This window comes from Bos taurus, chromosome 7 (assembly GCF_002263795.3).
Source record: "Bos taurus isolate L1 Dominette 01449 registration number 42190680 breed Hereford chromosome 7, ARS-UCD2.0, whole genome shotgun sequence".
Taxonomy (NCBI): Eukaryota; Metazoa; Chordata; class Mammalia; order Artiodactyla; family Bovidae; genus Bos; species Bos taurus.
In genome coordinates, this window is record NC_037334.1 from 21,792,730 (window position 1) to 21,808,332 (window position 15,603).

At 37.3% G+C, this 15,603-nt stretch overlaps 1 protein-coding gene across 4 annotated transcripts in view; it reads right to left on the reverse strand.

Annotated features, from left to right (window-relative positions):
• RAD50 (RAD50 double strand break repair protein) overlaps positions 1-15,603 on the reverse strand; it is a 252,253-nt gene that overhangs the window by 26,878 nt on the left and 209,772 nt on the right. For all 4 annotated transcript variants that reach the window (XM_059888479.1, XM_059888481.1, XM_059888480.1 and 1 more), the window contains 7 exon segments: positions 14,408-14,597; positions 11,912-12,038; positions 11,076-11,269; positions 8,738-8,848; positions 8,204-8,296; positions 8,006-8,119; positions 1,119-1,246 (listed from right to left, as the gene is read on the reverse strand). In XM_059888479.1, the coding sequence (XP_059744462.1) occupies positions 1,119-1,246; positions 8,006-8,119; positions 8,204-8,296; positions 8,738-8,848; positions 11,076-11,269; positions 11,912-12,038; positions 14,408-14,597 (957 nt within the window).

The window sequence follows — 15,603 nt, forward strand, 5'->3', positions numbered from 1 at the left end:
CAGAAGGAATTATAAAAATATCTGATTTTGGTCTTTAGTAGCAAGGAATATACGGTTTCATTTAAAGGCTTTTTCTATAAGCTTTCCCCCCGCCCAACTTGGCACCAAGAGCACCAACATTACAATGTTAAATAGTGCAGCCTGGAAGCTAGGATATCTGGGTCATGTTCCTGGCTTTCATTCTAATTTCCTATTATCTTTTTTTTCTGGGTCTCAGTGTCCTAATGCATAAAAAACAAACAGGCTGAAAGATAAAGAGCTCTTCTAGTTAAGTCTTATTTCCTTGATATATGAGATTGAAAATGGCCAAACTAAGAGAACTTACAATAACACAGGAGTAAATATTTGTTAGGTTTTAATAACTAAATTAAATTTCAATTTATTATATCTTTCAGAAAAACATAAGCATTCTTTGATCCAGATTTCTTTGTGAAGTCAAGAAGAAAAATGAAAATTCCATAAGGAATGGCTGAATGAATGAGTATATCTAACCAGCTGAGGTGGGACCAAAAACTCTGGCTAGTACAACCTTTAACACCAGACTAATGCCTCAGCATCAACCAGCTTCCTACAGAATTCCTAAGGCAAAGAAACCAAGAATAAAATCTTTTCTGCTGTAGCAGGAAGATAGCAACTATAGTAAGTACCAACAAAACCAGATGAAAGAAGAATCTAATTAATCAAAGGCTCTGGCTGGCACATAATTATACCCGGGACCATGTACAATGGGTCACCAAGGACAAAGAACTGGCTGTAGCTCCACTAGCAATTACAGAATGTGTAAGCACTGACCCAGGCAGGGTTCAGAGGCCAGACAGTCTTTCTATCATTAACTTGTGAAGCAGGCTTGCTAAAGTCTGTGAATTAGGTATTTTTAATACTGGCTATCACTGCATAGTTACAATGTGACTATAAATTCTGTGTTACTACTTCTTCAGTAATTTGGTTTATAAAGCCATTAAACATATTTGTATGCAAGTGCCCACCTTCTTTCAAGTTTGAAAGGACACTTCGGCCACAGGTTTAAATTCTTTAAAAAAAAAAAAAAATGCATTGAATATATTTCACATGTCAATAATAAGGACCTTTATTTAAACTAAATATTTTTAAAAACGTACTTTTTCATTTGTAAAACCTGCATTTGACCCATTTCCTTCAAATGTTGTTTTCTTTCTTCTTCAACTTCTTTTAGTTCTTCATTTCTTTTTCTTAAAGTAAGGTTATCCTGTAGCCACCTTTCTTGTATCTAAATGTAAATATTAAATTCATTAACAAAAACAATCAAGTTACCAACATGTGATTCATAGCAGGTAACTGGCAACAGGCAGTTACCTGCTATGAATTCTGAGTCTAATGAGTCTAATTCTGCCTTAGACTCACGTGTAACTCGGTAGAGGGAGAAGCCAGTGTAAAGGGACCTCCAGGCCTAGACAAATCTGGAAGGCCCATATACACACAAAACAGACATTTAAATGATGAGAGAAAACGCTACAACTAGATCTTCAGTATTTCATACCTAGGCCCCATAGGATCATCTTTCCTAAGAACCTCAAAATGGAGCCCACTGATCTAAGAGATACAAGAGAGCAAGACTACTATCGAAGACTCCCCCACTTTTTTTCCCTAGTTGTATTTGTCTACTAACATGTGCCAAGACCATTATATACTGTATGTCCGATAAGATCTTTACCTTCAAGCTGACAAGGCAGTAAGAAATTTCACAAAAATAGTATGTCTATATACTTGAAGACATTTTTTTCTGGCCACTGAATGGAACTGAAAAACTTTAAATTTAGCTGTTCTTGTTGAGTAGTTTTGTCCTTAAAAAGCAACCATTAAATCATCTGGTGGCAGCACCACAATTATTTCAGTAGTTTCCCTGGTGATTATAATGGACTATGTTGTCAAGAGATGAACAGAATACAATTTATAAGTTGACTCTTTGCAGCTTAGGGAGAAAAAGTCTTCCTGCAAAAAAATGGTGGCTTGGCCCAAAAGAGCCTGAATATAAAAAATTTACCTTAAGTTTGGAGTCAGGCCTTTTCAAAGAAGACCCTTCTACAGCAACCTGAAAAAAACTCAGTGTGGAGGGAAGTGGGGGTGAGGGGAGGAGGCAGATCTTTGATAACATTTTGTTGCCAAAGTAATGACACCAGAGTCACCACGGTTTTGGGAAGTGGGAGATCAGAAGGGAAGCCACTTCTCTCACATGCTTAATGTTCACATCCAATCCTGCCCATCTATAAATCACTATTCCGAGTTTTGCTGGTGTTTTTTTTTTTTTTTTTTAACTTCATTAAGGCTCCTTTCAGTCTTCCTAGAACTAATAATGTAAATTATACATATCTATTAAAGGCATCATTATAAGCTAGAGACGACGAAAATGATATAGTTGTAAACTACCTTTTGTTGCCAAGGCAACCTAATGTACCACCACAGCTGCTATGACTCCCTAAGATTCTTCCATGGGGGACTATGCTTATACTTCTTCCTTATTAGGAACAAAAGAATGTGGCATTGCTTGCTTTTATCTAACAGAACAATGGAATTTGCTTTCATGAATACCTGAAAGGATTCTCTGAAGGGCTATCACATTCTTAGGTGAGACTGATTTTTTGCGTGAAATAATGTTCCTGGTCTGTTAGCCTGCATGGTCACCAGAAAGCTAGAGATTTCTTTCTTTCAGGTCAGCTTCTGATTGCTTTTTCATTCAGGAAGACAGTATACAGCACAGTAGTTAAAGAGTATATAGGCTTTGAAGTCAGGTATACCTAGGCTCAGATCTCAGCATTGCAACTTTCAAACAGGATGACTCGGGCAAACTAGTTTAAATTCTCTGAGCCTCAGTTTACTTGTAACATAGGGATAATAATACCACCTGTCAAGAGAATTACTTTGAATATTAAAATAGTTATCGTATATAAAAAGTACTAAATACAGTGCTTAGCTCAATAAGCTAGTGAAATATTTTTTGGGTCCAATCTGTGCTGTACTTTAAGCAGTAAAAATTCCAGTTACAGTCTTCAAAATATAAAATATCAGAGGAAGGAGATAAAGTATCAGAGAAAACTAGATGCAGTCATAAAACTGTTTTTCCATTATACTAGCAATTTGACGATGTAGGGTCAACTTCGACTCTGTTACTTTTATGACCTTTGGCAAGTCAGGTCACCTCCAGTTTCCTTCATCTGAAAAATGAGGAAGATTATTAAACTTCCAAATTTTTAAATTCTGTGGAGTAAATTAACAGGGCTTAAGTACATAAATATGCTGTTAGGTTCTTCAACTGTTTGATAGTAATCCCAATCACTCAGTTCAGAGAGTAGTTAACGCATGCGGTTTGCCACCTAAAGGAAACATGAAAATTAGCTGCATTACAGGTACCTGTGATAGAGTCATATGCTGAATAAACTACATTCCAAAATTCACCAAAAGTCTAGTTGGGGAAAATGTCACTTATAGAGCAATTTCCTGAAAGCTATACAGTGCTCTGACTCAGGAACTGATATATAGTTAATGGGATACATCGGAACCCCTGAGGACCTTTAACAATACATGCCTCTGCCCATGCCCCAGAGGTTCTGATTTATTGATGTGGAATGGAGACAGATGTGTATTTTCAATAACCCAGGTGATTTATTTTTTTTAATTGAGGTGTAATTCATATACCATAAAATTTGCCACTTTAAAGTGTACAATTCAGTGGTTTTGGTGTATTCATAAAGTGCTAATTCCAGCACATTTTATTGCCCCCCCCAAACTCCACACCCATTAGTAGTCACTCTCTATTCCCTTTTCTCTCCTTCCCAAGCAACACTAATCTGTTTTCTGCCTCTATGATTTGCCTATTCTATACATTTCATGTTAATAGAATCATACAATATGGTCTTTTGTGACTGACTTCTTTCATTCAAGCATAATGCTTTCAAGGTTTGTCCAGATTAGAGCATCTATTATTTCCTTACTTTTAATGGTTGAGTAATATTCCATGAGGACTTCCCTGGTAGCTCAGACGGTAAAGCGTCTGTCTACAATGCGGAAGACCTGGGTTCGATCCCTGGGTCGGGAAGATAACCTGGAGAAGGAAATGGCAATCCACTCCAGTACTATTGCCTGGAAAATCCCATGGACAAAGGAGCCTGGTAGGCTACAGTCCATGGGGTCACAAAGAGTTGGACACAACTAAGTGACTTCACTAATATTCCGTGACGGTTAATTTTATATGTTAACTTGACACCACAGGGTGCCTAGACACTGGTCAAACATTATTCTGTCTATGATTCTGGGTGAGATTAAAATTTAAATTGGTAGACGGAATAAAGCAGACTGCCCTTCCTAATGTGGATGGGCCATATCCAGTCAACTAAAGACCTGAACAATCATCCTGCCTGACTGTATGAGCTGGGATGGTGTTTTTTTTTTTCCCTGTCTTCATATTTAAGGTGAAACCTTGGCTCTTCTTGGATCGAGAATATTTTAGCTCTCCTAGTTCTCAGGCCAGAACTACACCATCAACTCTCCTAGGTCTCCAGCTTGCCAACCACAAATCTTGGGAATTCTCAGCCTCCACAATCACTTGAGTTAATTCCTTACGATAACTATCTTTGTCTATATCTTTATCTGTATTTATCAGTCTCTTATTGGTTCTGTTTCTCTGGAGATTCCTGGCAAATATATATGAATATACCACATTCTGTTCATCCATTCATCAGGTGATAACCACTTTGGGCTGTTTTCCATATTTTATGCAAATATATTGGAGCGGGCAATGGCAACCCACTCTAGTACTCTCGCCTAGAAAATCCCATGGATGAGAAGCCTGGTAGGCTGCAGTCCATGGGGTCGCTAAGAGTCAGACACGACTGAGCGACTTCACTTTCACTTTTCCGTTCATGCATTGGAGAGGGAAGGCAACCCACTCCAGTGTTCTTGCCTGGAGAATCCCAGGGACGGGGGAGCCTGGTGGGCTGTTGTCTATGGGGTTGCATAGAGTCAGACATGACTGAAGTGACTTAGCAGCAGTGGCAGCAGCTTGCAAATATATATTTTAAGTTCTTGGTTATATACTTAGGAGTGGGGAAAACCCATGTGATTTTGATAGGTGCCTATAGCTAACTCCAATACTTTGGCCACCTCATGTGAAGAGTTGACTCATTGGAAAAGACTCTGATGCTGGGAGGGATTGGGGGCAGGAGGAGAAGGGGACGACAGAGGATGAGATGGCTGGATGGCATCACCGACTCGATGGACGTGGGTTTGGGTGAACTCCGGGAGTTGGTGATGGACAGGGAGGCCTGGCGTGCTGCGATTCATGGGGTTGCAAAGAGTGGGTGACTGAACTGAAATGAACTGATAGCTAACTTTTGCTCTCCAAACACTCTAACGTTTATTTTAGGCTCCAAGCATACCACCTTCTATAGAACCTTCCTCAGGGGATAATAAAGGTACTGAAACACACTGTAAAAAAAAAAAAAGGCCTCATGAAGTTTGTTGAAGACCTGGTTTCCATTAATCTATACAGTGTCTTCCTTTCTTTCCATGAATGCCTACAGAGACATTTTTCTCTGGTCTCAGTCCAAGAAACTGGTTTGTTTTTAGTTTTGAGACAATGTGAATCTTAATTATGACTTTCTCTTTTCATGTGACTACTGAGATCTTCAGCAAGCATATCAGATTTCATGGCCTACATTTTATATACTTAGTACTCTCCTGCTTCACTGCCTTCTTCTTATCCTTATTTCTACACTGTTTCATTTTCTCATTATTACTTAGCATTGCTTTATGTAAATAATTAGTAAACAACTTCTAAAACAAGGTAGGTTATAAAAGTAAACTAATGTAGTCAGATCTACTAAATTTAGACCATCAACTTGAAAAGGGTCACGGACTGGTATTATCTTAATTATCTCTATATAGTTGTATGGACTTTATTTATAGATTGTGATCTTAAATAGAAAACACACATAATAAGCTAATGGTAACTATTATATATGCAACATGAATTTATATAGCATTTATTAGATAGCAGAGATTCGATTTACCTCTGACTGATACTCATATGGGAAGGACTGATGCTGAAGCTGAAACTCCAATACTTTGGCCACCTGATGCGAAGGTCTGACTCATTTGAAAAGACCCTGATGCTGGGAAAGATTGAGAGCAGGAGGAGAAGGGGACGACAGAGGATGAGATGGTTGGATGGCATCACCGACTCAATGAACATGAGTTTGGGTAAACTCTGGGAGTTGGTAATGGACAGGGAGGCCTGGCATGCTGTGGTTCATTGGGTCACAAAGAGTCGGACACGACTGAGCGACTGAACTGAACTGATACTCATATTTAACATTCCTGGCACTATGGCCAGAGAATCTGTAGATATGGCTAATCTTTAAAGAGATTTTAACCATTATTTATAACCAAGTGTTTAAAGCATTCAAACATCAAATTTTGTTCAAAACAGCAAGAACAGAGAAATGGTATAGTTTTTAAGGATATTAACCATTATGTTCATATAAGACATGTTGAAAATTTTCTTCTCAATGTGATTTTAATTATACAGTAGAAATCAACTTCTTTAATAGAGAAAGCAAATAAAGGAATCAAATGAAAAACAATATAGTCTACTTACAACATTTAAGAATAACATAGAGAAGTGAGACTGACAATTGTCAGCAGGGGAGGGAGACTTTTATGTTTTTATGTTTAAATTTTTACCAAGGAAGTCTCTTACTGAAAACAAAAAAGGAAAGAAGAAATCACGATGTTATTAGAATTGCTTTTCTCAGGGAACCCTCCTACACTGTTGGTGGGACTATAAATTGGTGCAGCCACTGTGGAAAAATGGTATGGAGGTTCCTCAGAAAATTGAAAACAATTACCATATGAACCAGCAATCCCACTCGTGGGCATACATCCCGATGAAATTATAATTCAAAAAGATACATGCAGCCCCACCTTCACAGCAGCACTATTCACAATAGCCAAGCCATGGAAGTAACCTAAACGTCCACTGACAGATGAATAAAGATGTGTACATACATATGGAGTATTGCTCAGCCATTAAAAAGAATGAAAATAACTATCTGCAGCAACATGGATGCCACTAAAGATTACACTACCTGAAGTCAGAAAAACAAAGACAAATACCATATGATATCGTTTATATAGAGAATCTAAAATATGATACAAATGAACCTATGGTGGCACAGTGGTAAAGAATCCGCCTGCCACTACAGGAGATGCAAGAGACGCGGGTTCAATCCCTGAGTCAGGAAAATCCCCTGGAGAAGGAAATGGTAACCCACTCCAGTATTCTTGCCTGAGAAATCCCATGGACAGAGGAGCCTGGTGGGCTACATTCCATGGGGTCACAAAGAATCAGACATGATTGAGCATGCATGCACACACATGAAACAGAATCATGGACACAGAAAGACTAGTGGTTGCCAAGGGGGAGGGATGTGAGAGAGGCTGGGGACTGGGAGTTGGGATTAGCAGATGCAAACTGGTATACAGAGAATGGATAAACAACAAAGGCCTACTGTACAGCACAGGGAACTACATCGATATCCTGTGATAAACCATAATGGACAAGAATATGAAAAAGAGTGTGTATGTAATACATAACTGAGTCACGTCACTGTACAGCAGTAACTGACACAACATTGTAATCCAAATATAGTTCAATAAAAAAAAGAATACAATCAGAAAAAAAATGTTATGCTCAAAAAAATCACAATAACTTAAGTTACACCAAGTATACTTTTTTTAAATTTCCTTTTACAAATGAAAATGTCTCTTTTTATCATGCCACAGGAAAATTTGCTTTGTCTCTTAATAACGTAAAAGAGAAACATATTTTTTATATAAATATATACATAAGAATTGCTTTTCCCTACTGTTTTCATATCTACTCAATGCAAGTATTGAAGAGTAAAAAATAAAAAAGATAAGAATGTTACTGGTATAAAAACCACCATAAATCATCAGCAAAAAAAGGACCTACCTTCTGTGTATCAATATCTTGTCTCATGATTCCCATTTCCTTATTAATCTTTTCTTTGTGTTTATCGCATTCACTTAGTTGAGCTATTACTTTATTAAGTTCAGTTTCTTTTTGCTACAAAAAAGAAAATTTAAGTATAAGAAATAAAAATATAAACAAATCATTTTAAATTATATTCAATTAAGTAGTTTTAATTACCTTCTTATAGTCATCTTTTCCATCTTGAATATAATTCTCAATGTCTTTCATGTAACTGTGAATATTTTTAACCTTCTCTTTGATTTCATTTATCTGTAGAAAAATGTTTATTAAATATTGGGCGTAGGCATTTAGGAAGATTTATTTCCAAGGAATATCTTATATTAAGGTAACAAAAACTTAACAGGAGCATACAGTGAAACATGGGCTTGGAAGTTAGAAACGCTGGGTTCCAGTTTCCATCACTGACACATTTTATCTCAAATCAAATTTTATGACCTCCCTTTATTACCTATGGGATTAGATTAAAAGCTCTCAATTCTCAAACTTCTATTAATAGTTTACATCAAGAAGCAAAATAATACCAAAAAAGTAAAATAATTTACAATTAATCCTTATTTAAAAAAGATTATGTCACAAATATCATTTTATCATGCTTTTAATTTCATGTGAAATACCAGTGTCCAACTTGGTGCTTTTAATATAATAATTAAAAAAATGTTTTTGATAAATATATAATAAACAAAATCTTACTTTATCTTGTGCTGTTCTGTGGCTTGTATTCTTTTTGTTGATTAATTCTTCTTTCTCCTGCTGAAATTTTTCCAGTGTTGTTTCCAAAGGGCTTAGCTGCTCTTTAGCATCCTAAAGATATAAAAAATATAAGACCTTATATAATAGCATTACATTATCATATTTCACACTTCATAGTTATAATAAAACCACTTTCTATGTACCAGGCTTTAAAAATCATTTAAAAGATTAAATCATTCATTTGCTCCTTTCAACAACCCTATGAGAAAAGTACCATTATTTTCATGCTAAATTTCAGATGAGCACAGAAATGATTTGTCCAGGGTCCCCTAAACCAGTAAACGAAGGAGCCAGGATTCAAATCTCATTCAACTCCAGAGTCACTCTTTTAGCCACTATGCTATACTGTGTCCAGCAAGTATATATGCTATACTGACTTCTTTTTTTCTTTTCAAAATTTTAATTTTGTCTTGGGGTATAGCCAATTAACAATGCTGTGACAGTTTCAGATGAACAGGGAAGGGACTGAGCCATACATGTACATGTATCCATTCTCCCCCAAACTCCTCTCCTATCCAGGCTGCCATATAACACTGAGCAGAGTTCTGTGTGCTACACAGTAGGTCCTTGCTGGTAATCCATTTTAAATACAGTGGTGTGTACATGTATACCCCAAACTCTCTAATTATCCCTTTCCCTCATCCCTCCCCAGCCCGGCAACCATACGTTCTTTCTCTAAGTCTGTGAGTCTCCTTCTGTTTTGTAAGTTCATTTGTATCATTTCTTTTTAGATCACTGACTTGATTCTTAATCTATGCTATGTGCTTCCAGTTATGAGCATGTGGCTTCAGGTACACATTTTCCTGAGTTTGTAGGGGTCCATATCAGCTCTGTGTAACTGAAGAACAGGAAAGCTCTTTCAGTTCAGTTCTTTCTTTCACAGATGGAAATATGATCATAAAGGAACTTTTGACATTAAGCTTAGCTTGCTGAAGCTAAGTAGATATTTTATGGTAATTTTAAACCATACTAGTACATTGATGTAGATGTGTCCTGACTTATTTTGGAAAGAAAGGGGTTTTCAAAAAACTTTTAAACAGAAGACCACATCATTTGGCCTTGCAACATCTCTATAGCATAATATAACCATTGTTCAAAACCCTGATCCTCAAAAGATCCTGAAGTACCTAAGTGAATTCATAAAGGTAGAAACAATTGTTCAGAATTAGTTCAGTTGTGGTATATTTTATATTAGGAAGTGGTTAGGTATGGTAGGAAGTCAAATGTCTTACATATCATAAGATATATACCAGTAAATTAACTCTGTCTCCTTCTAACTGTATGAACTTGGACAAATCATGGGATATCTGGAAGTCTCAACTTCTTTTTCTATAAGAAGGAAATTTTGTCACATTTACCAAAATGATACACTGAATGCAAAATGAGATACAATAGTTTACATGTCACAATGTTTATTTTTTATAAAAAATAAAAAAGGTAGTACTACTATTTATACGATCCTCTAAGCCTCTGATATTCTGTAATCTAAAACTACTTAAGAAACATTTATAGTAACAACAGATTCAGTAATATACTTAGTTCTTACTGAATGTGCATGGTTATAAACCTAGATAAGACTATTTTTTATAAAACTGTTCAAAAATTTAATTGGCTGAGTCTTAGGTTTGATTGGGGGCTTCCCTGGTGGTTCAGCTGGTAAAGAATCCACCTGCAACACAGGAGATCTGGCTTCGATCCCTGGGTTGGGAAGATACCCTGGAGAAGGGAAGAGCTACCTACTCCAGTATTCTGGCCTGGAGAATTCCACGGACTGTAGAGTCCGTGGGATCGCCAAGAGTCGGACATGACCAAGCGACTCTCACTTTCACTTTTTACTTAGGTTTGATTAAACTAGATGAGGGATGCCAATTAGGTTCCATTCCACGTGTCAACTCAGTGCCTGCTGATTGTAGTGGGAAGTACGCTGAAATTACATCTGGAATCAAAAAAGAGTGCTATGTCTGAGAGGCAGTAGCTGCCATCCATGTGGGATTTTTAGATAAGACAAATCTCCAGTACAAGTAGGAATCCTTATATGGAGTTAGCAGCCACCACCAGACCACCCCCAGTAATAGGAAGTTTACTACTTAACCAGGCAGCCAGTTCTTTCTTATTATGGCCAGTAAATCTTCTCCCAGAAGTCTTTTCCTATTAGTACAAGTTCTGTATACCATTTTGATTTGATTCTCACAATAACCATATTTTGGCCATTGTCCCAAAAAGAGCATTTCATATATCTGAACTAATTTTAAAAACAAATATATATGAATGCTTTTACCTTTATTTCTCTGTGTAAGGACTGAACTTCAGTGGATAATTCCACAGTCTGTTCCTCTAGCTGCTGACGACGTTGTAAATTAGTGGATATCTGAAGTTTCTCTGATTTAAGTTCATTTGTTGTGCTTTTTAGGTGTTGAATCTGTTCCTGCTGGTCCTGTATAAGCTTACGGTTCAATTCTATCTTACTAGAAACTGCATGAGAACACATCCATACAGTGATTAGTGGAAGGGCACAGAAAATACTACAAGTAACATCTTTCCCGTTTATAGGTCTGTGGCATTCACAAAGGCTGAGTTTCTGTGGGTTCCACCCACTGCAAGAAAAATGCCAGAACAATTTATCCAGCTCCCAAACCCGCCTGCTGCCCCAACAGCCATGCGTGAGCTCACAGGACAGGTATGACTGAGAAAGAGAACAGCTTATCTATTATTTGGGGTTTCCTTGTGGCTCAGCTGGTAAAGAATCCGCCTGCAATGCAGGAGACCTGGGTTCAATCGCTGGGTTGGGAAGATCCCCTGGAGAAAGGAAAGGCTACCCACTCCAGTATTCTGGCCTGGAGAAATCCATGGACTCTATAGTCCATGTGGTCACAAAGAGCTGGACATGACTGAGCAACTTTTACTTTCCATCTATTACTAATTATTTAAAAGTTCCTATTATTCAAAGTCTGTTCTGGACAGAAAGGAAACAAAGAAGTGATGCTTTTGAGAAAAGAAAGTGACTATACCATTGACTGGAAGACTGTTCCTTGTCCACATAATAGTTATAAAATTAGTGGTAAAAACCATATGCTTGGAATGTTGAAGTCTTTATAAAGAAACACACTCTATTACCTGTATCTAATTTGTGTTGTTTTTCTTGTTTTTCCTGGTTTACTTGCTGAACACTTCGATCCAAATCTAGTCCTTGGAGTTTAGCTGCTTGCTGTGCAATTTTTCTTTCAACATCTTTTAGTTCCATCTTAAGAATAAATAAAAGTTATTTCCTTTAGGAAATTTATGACATTATCAGTATTCAAAATCTTTAAAAATTAACTGCTTTTAATTATTTTAAAAATCTAATTTGTAACTGTTCTCAGACGTAATTTTAACAAATTTTAATACAATAAAAATGAAATTATTTTTATGCTTCAGTCAGTCAGTTCAGTTGCTCAGTCGTATCCAACTCTGCGACTCCATGGACTGCAGCACGCCAGGCTTCCCTGTCCACCGCTAATACCTGGAGCTTGCTCAAACTCATGTCCATTGAGTCGGTGATGCCATCCAATCATCTCATCCTCTGTCGTCCCCTTCTTCTCCTGCCTTCAATCTTCCCCAGCATCAGGGTCTTTTCCAGTGAGTCAGTTATTCACATCAGGTGGCCAAAGTACTGGAGTTTTGGCTTCAGCATCAGTCCTTCCAATAAATATTCAGGACTGATTTCCTTTAAGATTGACTGGTTTGATCTCCTTGCAGTCCAAGGGACTCTCAAGAGTCTTCTCCAACACCACAGTTCAAAAGCATCAGTTCCTCGGCACTCAGCTTTCTTTATAGTTCAACTCTTGCATTCATACATGATTACTGGAAAAACTACAGCTTTGACTATACAGACCTTTGTCAGCAACGTAACATCTCTGCTTTTGAATATGCTGTCTAGGTCGGCCATAGCCTTTCTTCCAAGCAGCAAGCGTCTTTTAATTTCAGGCTGCAGTCACCATCTGCAGTGATTTTGGAGCCCAAGAAAATAAGGTCTCTCACTGCTTCTCCATCTATTAGCCATGAAGTGATGGGACCAGATGCCATGATCTTAGTTTTTTGTATGTTGAGTTTTAAGCCAGCTTTTTCCCTCTCCTCTTTCACTTTCATCAAGAGGCTCTTTAGTTCTTCTTCACTTTCTGCCATAAGCGTGGTGTCATATGCTTATCTGAGGTTATTGATATTTCTCCTGGCAATCTTGATTCCAGCTTGTGCTTCACAGAGCCCGGAATTCCTCATGATGTAATCTGCATATAAGTTAAATAACAGGGTGACAGTATACAACCTTGACGTACTCCTTTCCCAATTTGGAACCAGTCCATTGTTCAATGGCCAATTCTAACTGTTGCTTCTTGACCTGCATACAGATTTCTCAGAAGGCAGGTAAGATGGTCTGGTATTCCCATCTCTTTCACAATTTTCCACAGTTTGTTGTGATCCACACAGTCAAAGGCTTTGGTGTAATCAATAAAGCAGAAATAGATGTTTTTCTGGAATTCTCTTGCTTTTTCGATGATCCAACGGATGCTGGCAATTTGATCTCTGGTTCCTTTGCCTTTTCTAAATCCAGCTTGAACATCTTGAAGTACAGGGTTCAGGTACTGTTGAAGCCTGGCTTGGAGAATCTTGAGCATGACTTTGCTAGCAGGTGAGATGAGTGCAATTGTGCAGTAGTTTGAGCATTCTTTGGCATTGCCTTTCCTTGGGATTGGAATGAAAACTGATCTTTCCCAGTCCTGTGGCCACTGCTGAGTTTTCCCAATTTGTTGGCATATTAAATGCAGCACTTTCACAGAATCATCTTTTAGGATTCGAAATAGCTCAACTGGAATTCCATCACCTCCACTAGCTTTGTCCCTAGTGAAGCTTTTTAAGGCCCACTTGACTTCACATTCCAGGATGTCTGGCTCTAGGTGAGTGATCATACCATTTTCATTATCTGGGTCATGAAGATGTTTTTTGTATACTTCTTCTGTGTGTTCTTGACACCTCTTCTTAATATCTTCTGCTTCTGTTAGGTCCACACCATTTCTGTCCATTATTGTGCCCATCTTTGCATGAAATGTTCCCTTGGTATCTCTAATTTTCTTGAAGAGCTCTCTAGTCTCTTAATTTTATGCTTAAGTTAATTTAAATGATGAAAATAAAGGCACCTTCCCAGGTGGCTCAGTGGTAAAGAATCTGCCTGCCAATGCAGGAAACAAGAGACGCGGGTCTGATCCCTGGGTCGGGAAGATCTGTGGAGAAGGAAATGGCAATCCACTCCAGTATTCTTGCCTGAAAAAATTCCCATGGAGAGAGGAACCTGGTGTGCTACAGTCCATGAGGCCACAATGAGTCAGACCCAACTGAGGATGCAAATTAAAGGAAGCAGACTAAAAAAGAAAAATAAACATAATTCTCCTAACTTATAGATAAAAAGAACTAAACTCAGAAATGTAAGTTAAGCAGTTACTCCCTAAAACTACCTGAAATTCAGAATACGGAACTCTAAACACAATCTGTACCTGAAAACTAGCTACTGAAACACTCACACGTCATTTTCAAACCACCATGAAACAAGTTTTATTCTGCGTTAAACTGCAGTAACTGTACCTGGAGCCTCTCCATAATTGTAACATCTGTCAGACACACTTTAGCACTTTCTTCCTCTGGTATAATTGCACCCAAGAGTGTTTCCTGTTCTTCTATGTCATTCTTGAGGCGCTGTATGTCTCTGTTCACATTCTGCAGTTTGTTTCTTAATTCTGGTATTTCCTTCTCCTTCAAATCAATTATGCTTTGCCTTCACAGAAAACACAATTAAAAATAAGCAATGTAACGTTTCTTCATAAGGAAATGGAGGTTACATATTTTTTGGCAAGAATACCATAGAAGTGATGTTGTATCCTTCTCAGGGCATCTTTAGTGGGCACATGATGTCAGTATGTTACTCTTACTTAGAAAAGACAGTGTCAGCCAGATTTATCCACTGTAAAGTTACTATTTTTCTCTATGTAATCAATAAATATCTAGGAGAAGTACACTGAAGACAATGTAAACATTCTGTTTTTCCTCAAACCTTTGTCCACTGATTTTATTACCTATTGAGAGATCTTCATAGCAACAATTTTACCATGCTGTCTGACAAATAGAAAGATATTTTACAAATTACCAGACCATACTCATCAGAAGTGTCAAGATCATGAAAGACAAAGAACTATGGTAGGACACACAAGAGCCTAAGGACAAATATTAATAACAAGCATAATACATGCAATGTGGAGATCCTAAGTTGGATCCTGAAATAGAAAAGGGATATTAACAGAAAGACTGCTAAATCTCAAATGTGGTTTGTAGTTTAATAGAATTATACCAAAGTTAATTTCTTGATTTTGATAGCCATATTATGGTAACATAAATTGTGAACATCAGGAGAAACAGAGTGAAGGATATATGTGAACTCTCTGTACTATCTTTGTAAATTTTCTTTAAGTGTAAAATTACAGAATAAAAAGTTTTAAAAGTTTAAAACTTAAAAAAAAAAAACTTTAAACATTAAAAAAATGAAGGATGGAAGAAAAGAGGAAGGAAGGAAGGAAACCACTCAGTCAAATGCTACATGGGTTTATGGTACAAAAGCTGTTGAACCCACTTTACTACTGCTACTCTAGCTGATGAGTTATCACCCCCGTGGCAGGTACTGGCCCCAAACCTGTTTTTGTTAATACCTCGGAAACAACAACACTTGTATTTAATCTGAAAAATAAAAAGCTATTAAGCTTATTTCAGAAAAGTTTTAAATTCTTAAT